Below are 16,969 nucleotides of genomic sequence, written 5' to 3'. Positions count from 1 at the left end.
TACGTGAAATAATATATCATTTTGGTCTTATTTTGTTCCAAATTGAAGGAAAATGGCTTAAAATCTCTGTTCTCTTTCTTATGTTCCACTGTGAAACAGAAAAAGCTGTCTATAATTTCTTCCTTCATTAAAAAAAAAACTATGTAGCTTTGTGTGTCTTGTGGAGGGTTCCTAACAACAAAATTGAGTGTAAAAAATGAAGATGGTTTTGATGCTTTGTGTACTTTTCCTCAAAAAAAAATACATAATCTAAGGTGAGAACCATTTTTGACTAATATAAGATGACCTTATATTAGTGACTTAATGACAATATTTAATCCATCATCTTATCTTGAAGGATAATGTTTTTCAATTTTGCAATAAATTTTGTATAAAAATATTCGGGTAATTTTTTAAAGATATTTTTGTTATGGTTTCATTTCTTTAGAGTAGCCCAGGGTTGGGATGCTTTTTGTTTTGTTTTGTTCTGTGACAACAAATGTTTAGTAGGTGTGGGCTATGTCATTCCTGTGAAATTTAACATGTGCTTCTAGATTGTAAAGCAAGGTCCATGGAAAAGTGTCTTTAACATTGCAGCACTATTGCTTACTGATACCTCTGTTCTTAGGTACCCAGGAACCCTGACCTCCCGAATGCAGCCCAGGTACAAAAAGAAGAACAAAAGAAGATAGATGATTCTATGCCTCTGACTCCTGAAGAAACTGAAGAGAAAGAAAAGCTACTAACACAGGTAAAATAATAGGTCAAGTATTTCACTGTGTATTTTTTACTAGTATGGAATGTAAATGTGTAGTACTAATGGTGGTATGTATGCACAGGAAAGCTACATCAACGTTATAGAGATGTAAGCACACAAGATGTAATGATTTTGGCTTGTTTTTTGGTTGAGACCCCTTTCCTGTCCTTGAGTAAGTTTGTCTTAGTCAGCTGCTGTTCTTTGAATGTCTGCAATGTTTCCAAGGCCTAGACTTGTATAGTGAATCCACTGCCCAGCAATGCATGTAGAAATCTAGTCAGTGGCTTTCTTGTATGTGCATTTGTCTTCTGAGTTTATCAGACAAGACTGAATTCAGAGAAGGCAAGCCTCCATCACCATATGGTTTTTACACAGCTGTATAAGGCGGCATATCACATCCATTAATTCTGTCCCAGTTTGGTTCGGCATGTTCCTTTTCTGCTGGGACTGTCTCCATGTCACTGGCTAGTTTATTGACTTCTTGGGACTGTTATCCTGCTGTCTAGGCTCATTAAAAGCTAATTGTTCAGGAGAAAGGTGTGTTTTGAAGTACTGAGATTTTCTGGATTCAGGAAATTTTCTCAAGGAAGCGGGCTGGTGTTCCTAGCCCTGCAAGGTCCCAATTTGACTATTAACCTCACCTGTTTATAGCAGAGGACATACTTCAGCTTTTGTTGGTATGCATGTCTGTTGATGTCTAGAAATAAATATTTGTGTATGTTGAATGTGTAAAGATGCAATCTAATTGAGAAGTCATCTTACTCAGCTGGAGAACTGGCAAAGTTCCTTGTAGATGTGACTTTTGTTGTTTTTTCTTGATGTTTTCTCCTTTCACTGTTTTTAAAATGTAGCGCCATGTTCTCGGGTCATGTTTCCATGCATTGCATCTCACTTAACTGTTGTTCAGTTCTGGATTAATTTCTTCAGCACACAATAAACTTCCCGTTTGACAGTGCTATGGAGTTTCCATTTGATTGCATCTTTTTGGCCTAGAGATTGTTTCTTGATATATTTAAGCTTTCATCCAGCTGTTTGTTTGGTTCAAGGTTTGTACGTGTACTAAGTAGCAGCTATTGCTTTAGATACTTGAACTATTTGAAGAACTTGTAATGACACTCGTACTGGAGCTTCCTGTATTCCAAATACTTTTTGTTGCTTAAATAAAATTACAGTAACCTGTCGGTGAGCCTTTCTTTGGAGAAATAATTCATAAAAGATTTAAGAAGGAGGCAAAGTAAAAAGCTCTTACTAATGCATGTGGAGTCATGCAAGAAAATAACTCTTTAGACTTCTAATGACTCAGTAATAAGCCCTGAATAATAGAAGTTACGGAAATCCTGAAAGACCATTAACCACTCTAATTATGTGACATTGCAGAGGCATTGGCAATTGTAGCAAATGATACATAAGACAAAATTTTGCAAAATGTTTCCTTTCTACTTAGTAATAGCTTCTTGATCTCTTGGTGCTTACAGGGTTTTACAAACTGGAATAAAAGGGATTTTAATCAGTTTATTAAAGCTAATGAGAAGTACGGTCGTGATGATATAGATAATATTGCCCGTGAGGTGGAAGGAAAGTCACCCGAGGAGGTCATTGAGTATTCAGGTTTGTGTATATTTCAAAATACATTTCTTAGTCGTGTCGAATAGCCATTGTTTTTGCTACGTGTTCTTCTACAAAATGTAGAATTTGGATGTGTATAGGAAGAATATTGTAGTTCTCCCCAGCAGATTTAATTGTGTTAAAGGTTAAGTTTGCAGCATAAACATGTCTTGAGCTATCCTTTTTCCTCAGCAGAAATGTAGAACACGTTGTAGTTGATTTACACTGACACGGTGGTCATGTAGAGTCATGAAGTTGCATTATAGTGCCATCATAATTCTCTATAGGTTTATATACTGTTCTAGCTAGTGTGCTGTGTCTTTGTCTTTGGTATTTGCACAACACCTTTTAATTTGTTCAGAATTGTTTCTGTTTCATCCTTATGTTTAGTTTTCCTAAAATCCTTCATAAAATGTAACCTTGCAACGTTTTGCATGTTAGCTTAAAAAAAGAACAGCTCATCAAGAGCTCCCTATCAAGTGCTGAATTTACATCTTTTAACCAACCCAAAGAATCAGGAGAAGCCACACATTACTGTCTTTTTTATAAGTCATACGCTAGATAGTTCCTGTTGACTTTAGAGATAGCGAGTAAAAATTGACATATGAATAAGAATGGTGAAACAGGTTAGCAGCATTAAACCATGGTTATAACTAACTACCTTTAAAAGTAATTTTTCCCAATTTTACTTAACTCCAGCTATTTATATTGGATATAAACTGTCCTACAGTTGTTACTAAGCTGTTGCTTATAGTTAACTTAAAGACAGTGAATGAAGGTCTGTGCAAGCTTTCTTTGCTAGCACAGTAAAAGGGAAAGTATTACTGAATCTTTAAGGTTTTGTGGATCTACAAACTGCATTACATTTTCTTGCTGGAGTGCTTTAGTTGACTAAAGGCAAAACAGTAAAGCAAAAGATCTTATTTTACAAATTTTGTTTTTAGCTGTTTTCTGGGAACGTTGCAACGAACTACAGGACATTGAGAGGATTATGGCTCAAATTGAACGAGGAGAGGCAAGAATTCAACGGAGAATCAGTATCAAGAAAGCCCTTGATGCCAAAGTAATCACTGCAGGATTTTTTAATTTTTTGTTTTATAGTGACTGCTTCATGCTAACTCTGTGGTTACAGGTGGATGTAATCTCTTACATCCCTTCAGAAAGGGAACAGTTGGGGATGGGAATTCTATTTTTATGTATCAGTAATCCACATGAATATGTAATAAATCCACGATGTAGCGCTGTATGTTTAATATCAATATTTTTGCTTTGCATTCAGATTGCAAGGTATAAAGCACCTTTCCATCAGTTGCGTATTCAGTATGGAACAAACAAAGGGAAAAATTACACAGAAGAAGAAGACAGATTTCTGATATGCATGTTACACAAGATGGGCTTTGACAAAGAAAACGTGTATGAAGAACTACGGCAGTGTGTGCGCAATGCTCCTCAGTTCAGATTTGACTGGTTTATCAAATCTAGGACTGCAATGGTAGGTGTCAGTTACATGGACCAAGTAGGTATCTGAAAAATTTTGTTACTTTTTAAGCTCTATCACATAATTTGGATTTGCGCCAAAATACTGGAAAGTAGGAAATAAGTGCTGAAAAAATAATTTTGGCTTTCATTCTCAAAAATAATTTCGTTTTCATTCTCATTCCTTATTTTTAATAAAACTACCTGTTCCCTTAGTACAACAAACAACACAGTAGAGCTGAAACAAACAGATTAGAAAACTCGCCAAGTTGAAGTTGTGTGTTACCCAAAGGGATTAATGCAGAAGTACACTAGCCTTACAAATGTTACTTTTATTGCAAACAAAGTTTTAACAATATTTCCTAGAACATGACTGCTCTTCAGAATTTTTGGACTATATTAAAGGCTCAAAACATCTGAATTATATACTTGGAGGAAAGAACAGCTTTTCTAATATTCCTACTTAATTTCTAAAAGCATGAGAAAATTTTCAGAGATTCATGTGAGTTAATCATTGAAGCTATTGGTTTAAAATTAACTTTGTAATTTTGAATAAGGATTATCATATTTAAGTGCTTTTTTTACTTAGTTTTCTGCAGATTTTGTTTATACTCACAAAAATAAGTTGGCTAGATAGTAAGTGGACTAGTACTCTGAATTTTGGCTGTATTTTTTCCTTTTTCTGGAGAGCAGAGGCATTCTTTTTTTAATTTAGATATTAAGTAACAGAACATAATACTAATGGGAGTGTTGGTGGCTGCAAATAATAAGCTATGTAGACACTAGCCTCTGAGTATGGGATGGTTTTAAGGAAACTGTTAGCTCAGCCCTGGAATCTTCAGTCAAATTTACCTGTTTAAGTTCCTTCTTACAGATAAAAAGTACAAGTTTGTACCTTATTTAAAGACCACGTGTATGTGCAATTGGAATGTGAATGTATTTATAAGGGGAACGTGTACTTCCCAATTTTTCTTATAATACCTGGAATAATCTAATCTTACTCACTTTCAAAGAGTAAGAGAAGAAACACCTATTTTTTGGTTTGACTGAACACAAAACCATATGTGCATGGCTGACGCAAAATACTGGAGCACCCTGTCCCTTACACAACTCTCACAGGTACTTCCCATTGCCTTGTAAGCAAACTTCTAATTAAATGATATGTTGTGGTCATGTAACTTTCATGCCATTTTGTATATAAATCTGCATTTTTGGATAGTTCAGTAGCTGCAGAGCCACAGGGCATTACCTTTCACTCGTTGTTTCCCAGCCTTAGGAAATGTTCATAAAATGTTCTTAGTTAAAAATAATTGAAGACTTTTCTTGCTGAAATGTCTGTTTGAATAGATACTGGGTTTAAAATTGTGACCATAAAAACCTCTCCAATATTAACTTTAGTTACTTTTCAGTTGTCTGTGGAGGAATCTGCTTAAGGAAATAATATAAATTAGTACTAGAAATTAAAAATATAGCTCAACATTTAAGATTAATTGATGTTTTTAAGTCAGAGGTAGACTTAAATCTTCTAAGTCTTCTTTCAGATTATTATGTTCCTTAAAAAATCTTTTTAAAGGAGAAAGGAATCATTTTTCTAACATGTAGAACCATGTTCTGTGGTATCTAATGCTGAAATGGAGAGACTGGTTGGAAATACAGTGAATTTTAGCTTATATTTTCTCAAAATTCTACCTGTTAATATTATTTTTCTATTGTTATTTAGCTGAAATAATGGTATGAAAACACAAAGATAAAGTAATCTTTCATTTCATGCATCCATTAATTTTCGTAATTGTTGTAAATGGCCATGATATGTATGGTTTAAATTGCCAGTAACCGATACACTTTATGCATACAAATACCATGGTATTTGTGGGGAGTATTCATTTCTGTGGGTCTATTTTGCACTGGCTTGATGCTTTTTATGACGAAAAGTGTTGGAAAGTCATTTGATTCCGAGAATAACGTACTAAGTATAAATACAAACAAAAGAGTTATGTAGTAAGTTCAGTGAAAGTGGATAAATTAACGCCTTCTTAGAACACTGAAGTTCATGTAACCTCAAAATTACTTTTTATTGCATTCAAACTCATGAAACAGGATAGGAAGGGCAGTGTAATTCTGACAAGTACTTGTTACTGGGCTCTCAGGCTTTGTGTTCAACTAACCACTAGATGTCTCTTGAATTCCGTATAAGTAGCTTATTTATCTTCCATCTTCTTATTTTGGTTTCTTTGCCTTCTGAAGGTTTCTCTTTGGAAAACAAAGATTCTGCTTCAGTGATTTATTCAGTAAACAGTTTTTTAACCCAAAATGTAAATTTTCAGAGCTTGAGAGTGCCTAAAACTATGATTTTTTTTTAAACTATGCACAAAAGCTTAATTTTATAGTTTAGTAATTATTCTTTTATTTCTGTCCATGCAGAAAGAATGCAGAATATCATGGCAATAGTGAAACACATATCTGTTTTCTGGGCGTAATTTATGTATGTTCTTTTACCTTTCTGTAACCCTAGCCAGTGTAAGAAACGATTATGTAAATACAGGAACGTACAGGCCTGTTGACAGAGCTTCAGACTTCTACTTTCTCTATCAAGCCAACATCTCTGCCTTCGGTCATGCAGAAGGTGATGGTTCAGTGCTCCCATCTTATTTATTGCAATACTAGTCTTTATAACTATGAAGTGAAGAGCAAAGTACATCTCATCTCTTTCAATCCTAAGGAGAAAAATATCAGCCATACTGAATGAAATTGCAACTCTAAAGGTGCAGGGCATTTTACACTTGAAGTGTATTTTTATAGTACTGAAATGAGATGGATCAGTCCAGGATCAGTCCATACAGAAATTTCAGGAGTTCAGGGCAGAATTTCTAATGCAGATTCTCTTTGTGATAGTAGGTGTAGCAGAAACCTGTGTGCATACCACATGCTACTGTCAACTGCTTCTGTGATTCTCCTGAGAAAGTTGCTTTTGAGTCCATCCTCTGCCTTCTGCATGTTCTGGAGTAGCAGTCTGGAAAGACTAAATGTCAGCCTGAACACTTGATTATAGTAAACATACGCGTCTATACAAGCATTTTTTTTCCCTTGCAAATAAGAGGATTTTTCTCAGTGCTGTAGGCAAATGTCTGGAGGTTATTTCTTGGTGCATTTCTGATAATTGTTTGTCTTGAATTTAACACCAGGTAATTTCTCTTACACTCAGGAAGGTTGAACTGCTTGCTTTTGTGGAACAGATTGTCATCAGTCTCTACCTACAGCTCCTTTGTCTTCGAGTGTAACATGCACAAATTCAAATGATGGAAAATGCTTCTGACATACTGGCAATCATTTTTCTGCTTCTGCCTCTTTTCAGTAATCTCTATTGATTTGTGAAGTGTTTGGGGACAGATCTCTGTTCTGTGTTTGGGGATGCAATACGTTTTGGGATGGCTTGCACCCAAGTGTTCTCAGACTTGTTGCCTTTTTATCTGAATGCTGTTTGCATGAAATTTGAGGGGTTTTATTGGTTGACATGAGAATATTTATGGTTGTGTTTGTGGTGGGGGTGTTGGGGTTACTTTTACATGGATGTGGCAGAAATGACTGTAAAACTACATGTGTGGGACTGGAACCTTTCCAGCAGGGAGTTGTAAAGACAAACTTCTTGAATTTTTCTCTTTGCTTATAAGAAAGGTGGAAGGATTCTGTGTTCATTCTGGATTGTGCAGCTTTCATCCAAGGCTTTGCAGCCCGATTTGTAGAGGAATCTGTGGCACCTTGAGGACTTAAGGAAAATTGTTAGTCTTAGGACATGAACTTCTCCAAGATGAGTCATATGCTTGTCTGTTTCAGAACGATCAGGATCAAGAAAGCATGCATGATGGCTGAGGCAGTATGCAGGTTACAGATGCTAAGAAAACGGAGACTAATTCCTGGGCAAAAAGGTCACCTGTTCACTTCATGGTGAATAGACCGGTTGTAGGTTGAGCTTTATGCTACTAGGTAATTTTCGGGTAGCTTATGGTTCACATTTTTTTTCACTGAGTTTAATAGGTAAGATGCTCTTTTCCAGCTTTTTTCATCAGAAGAAACCTTCCTGCCTTGTGCTAGGAAGAGCTAGCCATGGAATTGCTGTTTTCAACATACTTAATAATAATAATAGAAATAAGTACATATTCTGTATTTGGTAAGAGATCTATTTTTCCAGATGGGATACAAGAATCAAATGATTTCTGCTACCAAGCCAACTGTTATTAACTACAATGGAAGTATTGTGACAGTTGTACTGGAAATATTTTTTAATGTATAAATGACATTTTTGTCATTTAGTCTTGAACATTTTCAGATGACTTGGAAGTCTTAATGCTTAAAAGCATTTAAGGCCTCCTACCTTTTGGGTGCTTTTTGACTGAAGGTAGATACAACAGTGAGTTCAAGGCTTAAAACTGGATAGATTTTTGCCAGTTTAGAGCTCTAAAGTGTCTTACCTCATCACAAAAAGGTCTGTGTGCCACCGCAAAATATTGCTGAAGATAGCTTTGATTTCTTCCTGCTTTAAAGATGTACCTGAAGACCCCTCTTCCTAAAATCTGGCATAGTATGCTGGCAGCAGTATATTATTTGCTTCACGTAAACATGATGAAAGATCGCATCAGTCTTCAGGAACATCAGCTTGGAAGATACAGGCAGTCCTGAAAACTGTCAGGAAGCCAAATATTTCAGTAAATATCTTGCCTTTCTCTCCTTATAGTAAAGGTTGCACTAAGATAAGGACGGATGTGCAATAACAAAGTTCATCTTACCAGTCTGGGTATTGAACACTTCTGGAAAAACAGTATTTTTTTTTGTAGATGAGAGAGTTTGTATGATGCATTTAAAATTTGTTGTTTTCTGTTTCCTCAGGAGTTTCAGAGACGCTGTAATACTCTGATATCATTAATAGAAAAAGAGAATATGGAAATTGAGGAAAAAGAACGAGCTGAAAAGAAGAAAAGAGGATCAAAAGTCACATCGGTATGTTGAGCAGCACTTTATTTCCAGGGTGGTAGAATTCAATTATATTTTTGTTAGGAGATGAAAAAGAAGGTAATAGTAACTGATTGTTTAAATATAAACCATTAGTTGAGAGATTAAACAAATATCCGTCTATTCACAGCTCTCCTAGATTCTATGCAGATGTTCCCAATTCGTAATATTTTGGGTCCTTACTTATTTTTTTGAGAAGAGGCTTTAGTGTAAGTAGCTAAGGCACTTTTTAAGAAAGCATAGCTCTTCTTTCTGCCTACATGATATGTTGACTTCAGTCTAAAATTGTTGTTACTCCACTATGTACTAGTTTCTGGAGGAAGAAGTAAGAAGTGCTCCTTTTATTTTAAAGATTTGTCACTTTTACAACAGCAAAACTATAAATAAATCAAGGTCCTGATCTGCTCATCCAATTCATGGTGTGCATAGTACTTGTACCATTGAGACCACGTAATGCAGAACATCAAGAAAGCAAAAAGGGTAGCAGAATTAAGTGTCTAAATCTGGGATTTTTGTTTACCCTTCTGTTAACTCCCACAAAACTGAATTTAAAAATAGAATGCATTAATGTTACTTATCTTTTAAAATAGTTAATGTACTTAAAAACATTGTGGTATGATGCCACCATTTGCTGGAATTAATTTTTTTTCTTTTCCTTTTTAGTCACAGAAGAGAAAAGCAGATTTGGCTACTGAGAACTCCGGAAAAAAAGATGCTAAGAAAGTGAAGTCGTGAACTCGCAAAATGAATGCTAAATATAAAACTGCCCCTTTCTTGTCTTCATCTACAAGTATTAATTGCCAACTTCTTTGTATTCATGGTACTTGCTCACAAATCCCTTGGTTTAATTTAGCAAATTTTGTATATTTACAATGTCTTTCATTACCTAGAACGTGTAGCTTTATATTTTATGCATTCCAGTATTTTTGTGTACTGTATTTTGTGAATTTCATGTCTTCTGCAAAATTCACTCAGTCCTTGTTTTTTTAAGCTTATGCTAAAGTTTTAGCTTTTATATGTTTTATATGCTGCTGCGTTGAAAGGAAACCTAGATTCTATAGCTGTATTATTGTTGTTTCATATTTTAAATTTATATGGCTGTGGGAAAATAAACTGAATTAAAAATATTTGAAGAGAAATGTACTTCACCTTTGTTCCCCTCCCCCCCCATCCCTTTTCTGCATAGCTACACCTAGAATGAATGTTAAGGTTTGTATAATTGTGCCTTCATCATCGATCAGATTTTCTTCAGAGTATATAGATAGGATCAGGAGCATGCCGAAACAAAAAATCTAATTAGACTGACATCCTTGTTTGCTGTCAGCATTAAATTGACATTTTTCTCAGAAATACTCAGAAGGAAAGCCAGCAGATACTTATATTTTTTTCCTTATTATCATCAGTTTCTGTTGGGCTGCATATATGCTTAAACACAAGGCGAGGTGTTTTTTGGAATGACCTCTAGATGAAACTTTTTATACGCCTAATGAACTGAAGTAGTCAACTAATAGCTTCTTTTTTAAGTAGCAAACAAACTTCTTCATCTCCTGGTTGGTAGGCTGCTCAGATATGCTGCCTTGTGCTAAAAGATCTCTGTTGCTCTAATTATCTCTGCTAACTTTCTGCTTTTACCTTTGATTCCAAATGTCAGTCAGAAGCAATGGGGATATGTTATGGAGTGCTCCTTTTTAGTATTTCTATTTTAATGAAGGGATGAAAGTGTTGGATGTACTGTTTTTTTTTGACTTCGTGAGAATGGCAGGTTCATAGTTTCTGTTCACCTTGGAGTCTCTGCCTTTCCCAGATCAGTAGAACAGTGACTGTGACATCTAATGTTTTACTTTAATCTTCTGTCTCTGATCTGGTGTTTAGTATGGACCTTGCCACAGCGAGGCTTGCCCTTATAATGTCAAGTCTAGATTAATGCAGTGTGCTTTACATGGTACTTTCCTTGAAGACGACTTGTAATTTTCTACTAGTACAGTTTGCTTCCTTCTCGAGTGGTTTGAGGTGATAAAATTGCTTTGTATTTCATGCTTGTGTTGGCTACCTTTCTCTTAATTTTGTAAAACTTTTGGCTTTCATAAAATATTCTTGAGTTTCATAAAATTTCTCTTGTATTCTAGGACACACTTCTGTCCGCATTGTTTCATGTCAATTAAAATCTATTGGAGTGGCTCCGAAGTGTTCTGGGATTAATCTCTATAAGCTTGATGAGTAATTTCTAGATTTCCTTGATAGTCTGCATTTAAGGTTTTGTGCAAAATGAGTGTGATGGCTTAGCCTGGCATCTTGAAAGATTACTAATTGGATTTTGTATTTTGGTGTAGAGCTTTTGTTTGGGGACCAAGTCATTAATTATTTGTACTGGGCTTTTATTTGTAAAGCTTGTAGATTAAAAAGAAGGGTGTTTATCTGTTGAGATTCATCTGAGTTGAGAGGTATGCCTAATAATGATGATGGGGCACATCTTTCAGACAGAAGGCTAGTGATGGGTGTCAATATGTTTTTAAATGAGTATGCACCCCAGGTAGGATAGGGTGAACTCGGAAAAGGATGTCTTTTCAAATAATATTTTTGGTATCAGAGTAGTCGACATCCTCTTTTATCCTTGGTAGAAGGACATCTAGTCTAATCATGGTCTGTAAAGTGGCTATGCAGCTACATCTATATAATCACAAATCTCTGGAGCATTGCTACTAATAGAGGAAGATGCCTTATTTACAATTACTTCTCCTCTCCTATGTTATTTGGTAACTTTATGATCTGAAGTTATAAAAACAAGTAAAAAGGAGGAGGGAAATAAAGGCTGGAAGAGCCAAATGAATTTTTATTTAATTACATTGGCTAGGTCTAGACCTTATTCCATTGCTACTCTTTAGCATAATCAAGTGAACTTTTTAATGCCTTAAGTATTAAAATGTGTATTCTGTTTTCCTGTTTATTGCAGATTAGCTTTGTTTCACTTGCATGTTCTTGTGTATCTGTTTTTTGTATTCTTTGCAAAGTATATGTAAACTTAAAATGGTAATATTTCAACTTGTTCTTTTATGCAGATTTCTTGGTTTTCATTACCACTTGAGTTAATATTCACTTTTCTTCCTCAGTGACATGGTATGCTATCTATGTAGCAAAAGATCATGCAGTTGTTCTTCCAGATATTATCCTCTTGATCAGACACCTTCTCTGAAGAATGATAGATACTCCCAGGAACTATCTGTTATCTCTTACAGTCTGTAGTTCCTAGTTAAACTAAATGTGCTGTTGAACACAGTCCTTGAGAGCACTTGTATACTATATACTAGTTCCTCAGCCTATTGAGTCTTCCCATCCATCATGTCCCACAGTGATAACTAAAGAAAATTGCTAACAGCTGCTGGTCAGGATTAAAGTAAAATGGATCTTTCTTTTCCGTTTTCGTTCTTCATGTTGCACATATCCACACAGTATGTGCCTAGCAGAATCCAAATGATATGCTGCTGTGACTCAAAATTAGATGGACTGAAATAAAGGAATCTTCTTACTTTTAACTAATTTTTTCTTAGATGAGGAATACTGCTTCTAAGAAACTTGTAAGTACTGAATGTAATGTCATAGGAGGAAGTTCTGAAAAGTCCAAACCTTCAGGCAATTTGATAGTAGCTAAAGAAATATGATATAAAAGGTCTGAAAATAACTTGTCTCCTTTGGAGTACACAACTCCAATTTGATTATGATAGCATTGGAGTTGAAGAAAGAAAGTAGTGCAGCAATCTAGCACTTCTCATGGTGCACGTAACATCCTGGGAAAGGTCACAACAGTTCTTGTGTTCTTTTTCTTTTAGTTATTTTCAAGTTATCAACACTTTATTTTTGAGTGGTGATAAAAGTTACACAGCTGGCCATCTTCATTGTACTTAATTTCAAATTATTATAATGACCTAAAGAAAAAATGAAGTTTTCTACCTGCTGGTAACATAAGCCATCTTTAGATACCATTTGAACAAGTAGCATCGCTATACTAAAATATTAACTAAGATTCTATTTCTTGTTGATTGGCCTTGCTTCTGGGATTTAGTGCTAATGCAGGTTATGGTTTAAAAACAGTTTTCTCTTTGAGATCGTAAGCAAGGGGTACAGTGTATGGGAGCTAAGGAGAATCTATCTGAATGCCTGATGGAAGTAACTTGTTACGTGCTTCCAGCTGTGTGCTGCCCAGTCCGCAGTCAATTCACAGGCTCTTTCTGTGCATGCCTCTTCCCCGTGTTCATTGGAGGTGTTAAGTATGTTCAGTGATCACAAATTAATGCCAGAGCTATTAAAAAACAACCAACAACAAGCTATGCAGGCCTTACAGCTTGAAAAAGCACGTTGAATTTTGCAGCCAGCTGCAGCCTGTGAATATGACATGACAAATGTTTGGTGCAGGCATTGGCATTTGTGGTGATGCTGGAAGGAACTGATTACTGTACTTCTGGTCTGGTTGAGATAATCAAGTTTGGTATTCATTACCTTCTCTGTCAGTTTAGTCCATGTATTTAGCTTCAAGCATGTTTGTAAAATGCTTTGGTGGATCACAGTTATAATGTTTGATATATTTTTTTCTGAAAGTTAAAATTGAACTTTTGCATATTTTGAAATGTAACATTTTAATTGCATTTGCATGATATCCATCCTTTCATAATAGCCTTAATAGGAGTAAGATTTACTGCCTTCAAGTCTACATTGTGTTGTTGAAAGTTAACTTCTGAACTCTTTAAAAATTACATTTGTTTCTTAAGTTGTACATATATAAAAACTGATATGAACCTTATGTCTTCTGGTAACTATACTTCTGGTACGAATTGGCCCATGTACTTGGATACTGTTCAGAGTAACTGGATTTGTTTGTATTGTTTTTGTACCTCTCATAGCTTTCAGGCTATGGTAGATGAATATAAGGGGTGTGTGTGGCTGTTCCTCATCTGCTTTCAAACTTTCTCATCTCCTGTGATCTCAAATAAAATACTAGTAGTGCCTGTATTTTTGTGACAGCCTTACCTGTGTTGTCTCTTGATATGATACAATGTATGTTGATGCTTTATTAAAGTATATTACTGTTTTTTTCCCATACCTGTGGTGTGTTACTAAAATAAAATAGTTTGGAGCCGAAGTCTACAAGATGCAGAATGGTAGGGACCAAGGAATTTCATCACTGCAGCTGTTCGTCACTAGTAGTAGATGTGGCTACAAGAACTATAGTGCTTCAGATGGCTCTGCTTAGTGCCTGGCTGATGATGATCCCGTAGCTAGATTCTGCTTCTTACATATTCTTTGTGTCTGTTTTGGTCTGCAAGTGCTGAAGTTTACTGTTTCGAAGATTTTTTTTTGTGTGGAAACAGTGCCTGCCAACTCTTCTGGAGAAGCTGCTCTGTTCAAAGATCAGAACTTGTAATGGGAACAGCCATCCTGTCTGCAGAGCTACTTGGTAGTTCCTCCTGTTGGAGGACTTGAAAAATGTAGGACAGCTCTGTGCCACCAAGTGGGTTGAAGTGTAGAGAGAAATACTAAACGGTTGTAATAAACCTAATGTTAATAAACAAAGATTTCTGAAGTCAGTCCTGAAGAGATCACAGAATCATCTAGGTTGGTAGAGACCTCCAAGATCACCGAGTCCAACCTCTGACCTAACACTAACAAGTCCTCCACTAAACCATATCACTAAGCTCTACATCTAAACGTCTTTTAAAGACCTCCAGGGATGGTGACTCAACCACTTCCCTGGGCAGCCCATTCTAATGCCTCACAACCCTTTCAGTAAAGAAGTTCTTCCTAATATCCAACCTAAACCTCCCCGGTGCAACTTTAGCCCATTCCCCCTCGTCCTGTCACCAGGCACGTGGGAGAACAGACCAACCCCCAGCTCGCCACAGCCTCCTTTAAGGTACCTGTAGAGTGTGATAAGGTCGCCCCTGAGCTTCCTCTTCTCCAGGCTGAACAACCCCAGCTCCCTCAGCCGCTCCTCGTAAGACTTGTTCTCCAGACCCCTCACCAGCTTCGTTGCCCTTCTCTGGACTCCCTCGAGCACCTGCATGTCCTTCTTGTAGCGAGGGGCCCAAAACTGAACACAGTACTTGAGGTGCGGCCTCACCAGAGCTGAGTACAGGGGCACAATCACTTCCCTAGACCTGCTGGCCACACTGTTTCTTACACAAGCCAGGATGCTGTTGGCCTTCTTGGCCACCTGAGCACACTGCTGGCTCATATTCAGCCGACTGTCAACCATGTGTCACACTCCACTAATGCAGTTGTTTTGTGACCTGTGGTTGTATGGGAATTATACAAACACTTGGGCTTGGGCACAGGGAATGCCTGCAGGAGGAGCCCCACTTAATCAGGGGAGCCAGAGAAACTCGATGTCTTGCTTGGAGTGCATTCGTACACTTAGCCGGCTAACTGCAGAGCATTGCTCTCTGGTTAGATCTCTTCCTTGGGGGACTTTACATCCACTACTGCAAACAAATTACCTGGAAAACAGCACAGTGGAACTGAGACTTGTGACAAGGGGCAGCTCTTGCTGCTAGCTTAGAAAGAGCCAGAAGTGCAGAGGTGTCTGGCGGTGGTGGCATAGGGTCATTCGTGCTGTAGGCGTTGAGGGGCTGGGGAGGTCAGACTACAGACACTTCTACAGGGAACAGACCTTTTGGCTTCTACAGGGCAGTTTCTTGCATATAGGAAGCAGCATGAAAAGTCACCTTCATTTATCTTCTCCGTTAATTAGTTGGATACTGCTTAAGGCCACAAAGTCTTAAAATCTGCTCAGGATGTTGGTGACTAGCATTAATTATGTGTTGTCTTTCTCCAACTTAAAGGTGGGCCTTCCTTGTGAGACTGCTTTGTGGTAAAGGTTGGCAGTCCAGTAAGTCTCTTACTTCTTTCCTTAGACGTTTTGCTTTCACGTTTTCTCAACATGGCCTGAAATTCCAGTTACGTAAGTTCTTATCTCTTTGGTGGTTTGGGGTGGGATGGGGTTGGTTTGGTTTTTCCCTTTTATTTTGTGATTTCTACTTAGGAAAATAAAAAAGGCTCGACTGCTGAGTATTTGAAATTATGACAGTAATCCTAGGTATCATAGTCCTTCAACTAATAAAACTGCAATTGAGATTTTGCACAAATCATGCCAACTGTTGCGCTCTGGTGGCTTCTGAATTTCATGGCGCTTTTACAAAATTCCAAGGGTATACCTACGGTGTAAGTGGTCAGTGCCTGTTTCCAAAGAAATGTAACACATTGGTTTGTTCAGGTACCAACTTGATTATAGTTCAAGGTTTTTGAAGAAATTTACTGTCACAAAAATTTAATCCTCATTTGCCTTGAGGAACGGGTTATAAAACTCTATTATCTTATAGTAAAGTCAGCAATATAGTAAGTAACTATATTGGTAAACCATAAACGTCCTTTTCGTATTTATTATATGTCACTAGCTGTATCCTTTATATACATACGGATAGAACTTGAACTTGCTAATTGCTCTTTTTTTTTCTGCCTGAAATACCTGTTCATTGACTACTGCTTTTTAAAATGAACTCCTTATGTGGTAGTAGGCACAATAAGATCAGAGAAAAATAGTTGATTTTCAGCTCTTTGCTGATACTGAGTCTTTTATTTAGTCAAAATATCTGAATAGAAATTGTGAGTGAAGTGCTCTTGTCGTCTTCTGGGAAAAAAACCAAACCAAAACAAAACCAACACCACACACAAAAAAACCCACCCAAAACCAAAAAGCTGCTCATTAGAGGTCGATACACCTTTTGTAGACCAACACTTTCCTAGTTGAGTATTTAAATAAGTATTTAAATACTGCTCAACAGCTTGGGGCCTTAACTCAATGTGTTGGTAAATGTACTAATCACTTGGTGGCAGGGTCAAACTGGAGCCCTGATTCGGTACATAATTTGAGTTGTGCCACTGAACAGTTAAATTTTTTCCTATATATTTATCTATTATATATATCTATATATTTTATTATATATATTTATATATATTTAAATATGTGTTTTATGGGTGTTTTTGTTTGACTTAAAAGGCTGCTTTAGCTGGATGTGTTTCCCCCATGTACTGTGCACCATCAACCCACAGCTTCAGTCATCTCCTCTCAATAAAACTTAACCTGATGTGGTTTGTGCTTGC

At 36.6% G+C, this 16,969-nt stretch overlaps 1 protein-coding gene across 1 annotated transcript in view; it reads left to right on the top strand.

Moving 5' to 3' along the window:
* The window catches only part of SMARCA1 (SWI/SNF related, matrix associated, actin dependent regulator of chromatin, subfamily a, member 1), a 33,547-nt gene extending 19,635 nt beyond the window's left edge, over positions 1–13,912 (top strand). Inside the window, exons 19-24 of the mRNA XM_035541346.2 lie at positions 608–730; positions 2,212–2,344; positions 3,286–3,404; positions 3,621–3,833; positions 8,699–8,809; positions 9,485–13,912. Of these exons, the coding sequence (XP_035397239.1) occupies positions 608–730; positions 2,212–2,344; positions 3,286–3,404; positions 3,621–3,833; positions 8,699–8,809; positions 9,485–9,556 (771 nt within the window). The 3' untranslated portion in view covers positions 9,557–13,912. The remainder of the gene's footprint in view (positions 1–607; positions 731–2,211; positions 2,345–3,285; positions 3,405–3,620; positions 3,834–8,698; positions 8,810–9,484) is intronic.
* The last annotated feature ends 3,057 nt before the right edge of the window (positions 13,913–16,969 follow it).

The sequence above is a fragment of the Cygnus atratus genome, chromosome 13, assembly GCF_013377495.2.
Source record: "Cygnus atratus isolate AKBS03 ecotype Queensland, Australia chromosome 13, CAtr_DNAZoo_HiC_assembly, whole genome shotgun sequence".
NCBI classification, from domain to species: Eukaryota; Metazoa; Chordata; class Aves; order Anseriformes; family Anatidae; genus Cygnus; species Cygnus atratus.
The sequence above is the reverse complement of the archived record's forward strand: the minus strand, read 5'-3'. Positions and strand labels throughout refer to the sequence as shown.